Source organism: Prunus persica, chromosome G8 (genome assembly GCF_000346465.2).
Source record: "Prunus persica cultivar Lovell chromosome G8, Prunus_persica_NCBIv2, whole genome shotgun sequence".
Taxonomy (NCBI): domain Eukaryota; kingdom Viridiplantae; phylum Streptophyta; class Magnoliopsida; order Rosales; family Rosaceae; genus Prunus; species Prunus persica.
Window position 1 is genome coordinate 9,409,783 of NC_034016.1, and position 1,104 is coordinate 9,410,886.

General features: G+C 51.4%; 1 protein-coding gene across 1 annotated transcript; it reads left to right on the forward strand.

Moving 5' to 3' along the window:
- Positions 412-1,104, forward strand: LOC109950838. Its single transcript, XM_020570979.1, has one exon. The coding sequence runs from the start codon at positions 412-414 to the stop codon at positions 1,102-1,104; it is 693 nt and encodes a 230-aa protein (XP_020426568.1).

The following is a 1,104-nucleotide window of genomic DNA, read 5'->3' on the forward strand; positions in this document are numbered from 1 at the left end:
GACCAAATTACGACTTCTCCACATTTCCCCACCGAAGGATCAGCCCCATATCCCAACAAAGATCTATAAAGATTGCAGGCACCGTATCTCGGAGCTTCAGCCATAGCCTATCCTTGTCAGCCTCCACGACCCACGGGTGGCACACCTAGACCTCTTACCAAAGCCCAGCCACTTATCTGCCGGGGAAGGTGCAAGAGACTCCGATGAATGGGAACCTTATCACCCTAAAGACTGGGAGTCTTACTATACCGAAGCGTTCGAGGAGTGGGAAGCTTACCCAACCCCTACCCACCCACACCCCAAGCTTTCAGTACCTGGTGTTCTCCCTCATGCCGACCAGCCATAAGGCTCCTCTTTGAGAAGGTCCTACACCTTGAGAGTGAACAGCACCGCAACCATCAGCCCTTCTGGATGAAACCATGCCTTGGCCCTTTCACTGAACGTATCCTCAACTATCATCAAGAGAAGGACATTCAGCCGCTCCGCATTGCCTTTTACACAGGCCAGGAGGATCCCCTCACCCATATCCGCTCTTTTCAGTCTGCCCTAGGATGCAAAGGCCTCAATGTTGAAGGCATGTGCCTCTTTTTCCCTTCTACACTCAATGGCGTTGCTCTGAACTGGTTCTATTGGCTGAACCCACGAACTATCAACTTCTTCGACAGCTTGAAGCAAACCTTCCTGGACCATTTTATGATCCAGACTAATCGCTTGTACTCTGCAGACGACTTGTATATGCTTCGACAGGGTGAGGACGAACCCCTTCGGGAGTATGCCGCCTGCTTCAGCCACGAGTATTCCTGCTGCCCAGTGACAGATAACCGAGATGCTTACGGAGCTTTCAAAAGTGGTCTTCGTGAATCAAACTTTCGCTATCTTGTCCATAGCAACCCGTGGAACACTTACACCGAACTCATGAAGCAGGCAGTAGCACATGCAAAGGCCGAATACTTTAACTCCAAGCATGGCCTAACGAACTCGTCACGGAGCACTTTTGGTCATCCCCTGCTTGCTTCAACACCCACCCCAGCCAAACCTCACCATTCTGCTTCTGCCCCCGATAATCAGAGTACCCAGCATCCCAAGAGGAAGGATGGCTACTAG

Bases quoted from the DNA above. Each gene is read 5' to 3' on its own strand.
- LOC109950838 (XM_020570979.1), top strand. From the start codon at position 412: ATGAAACCATGCCTTGGCCCTTTCACTGAACGTATCCTCAACTATCAT.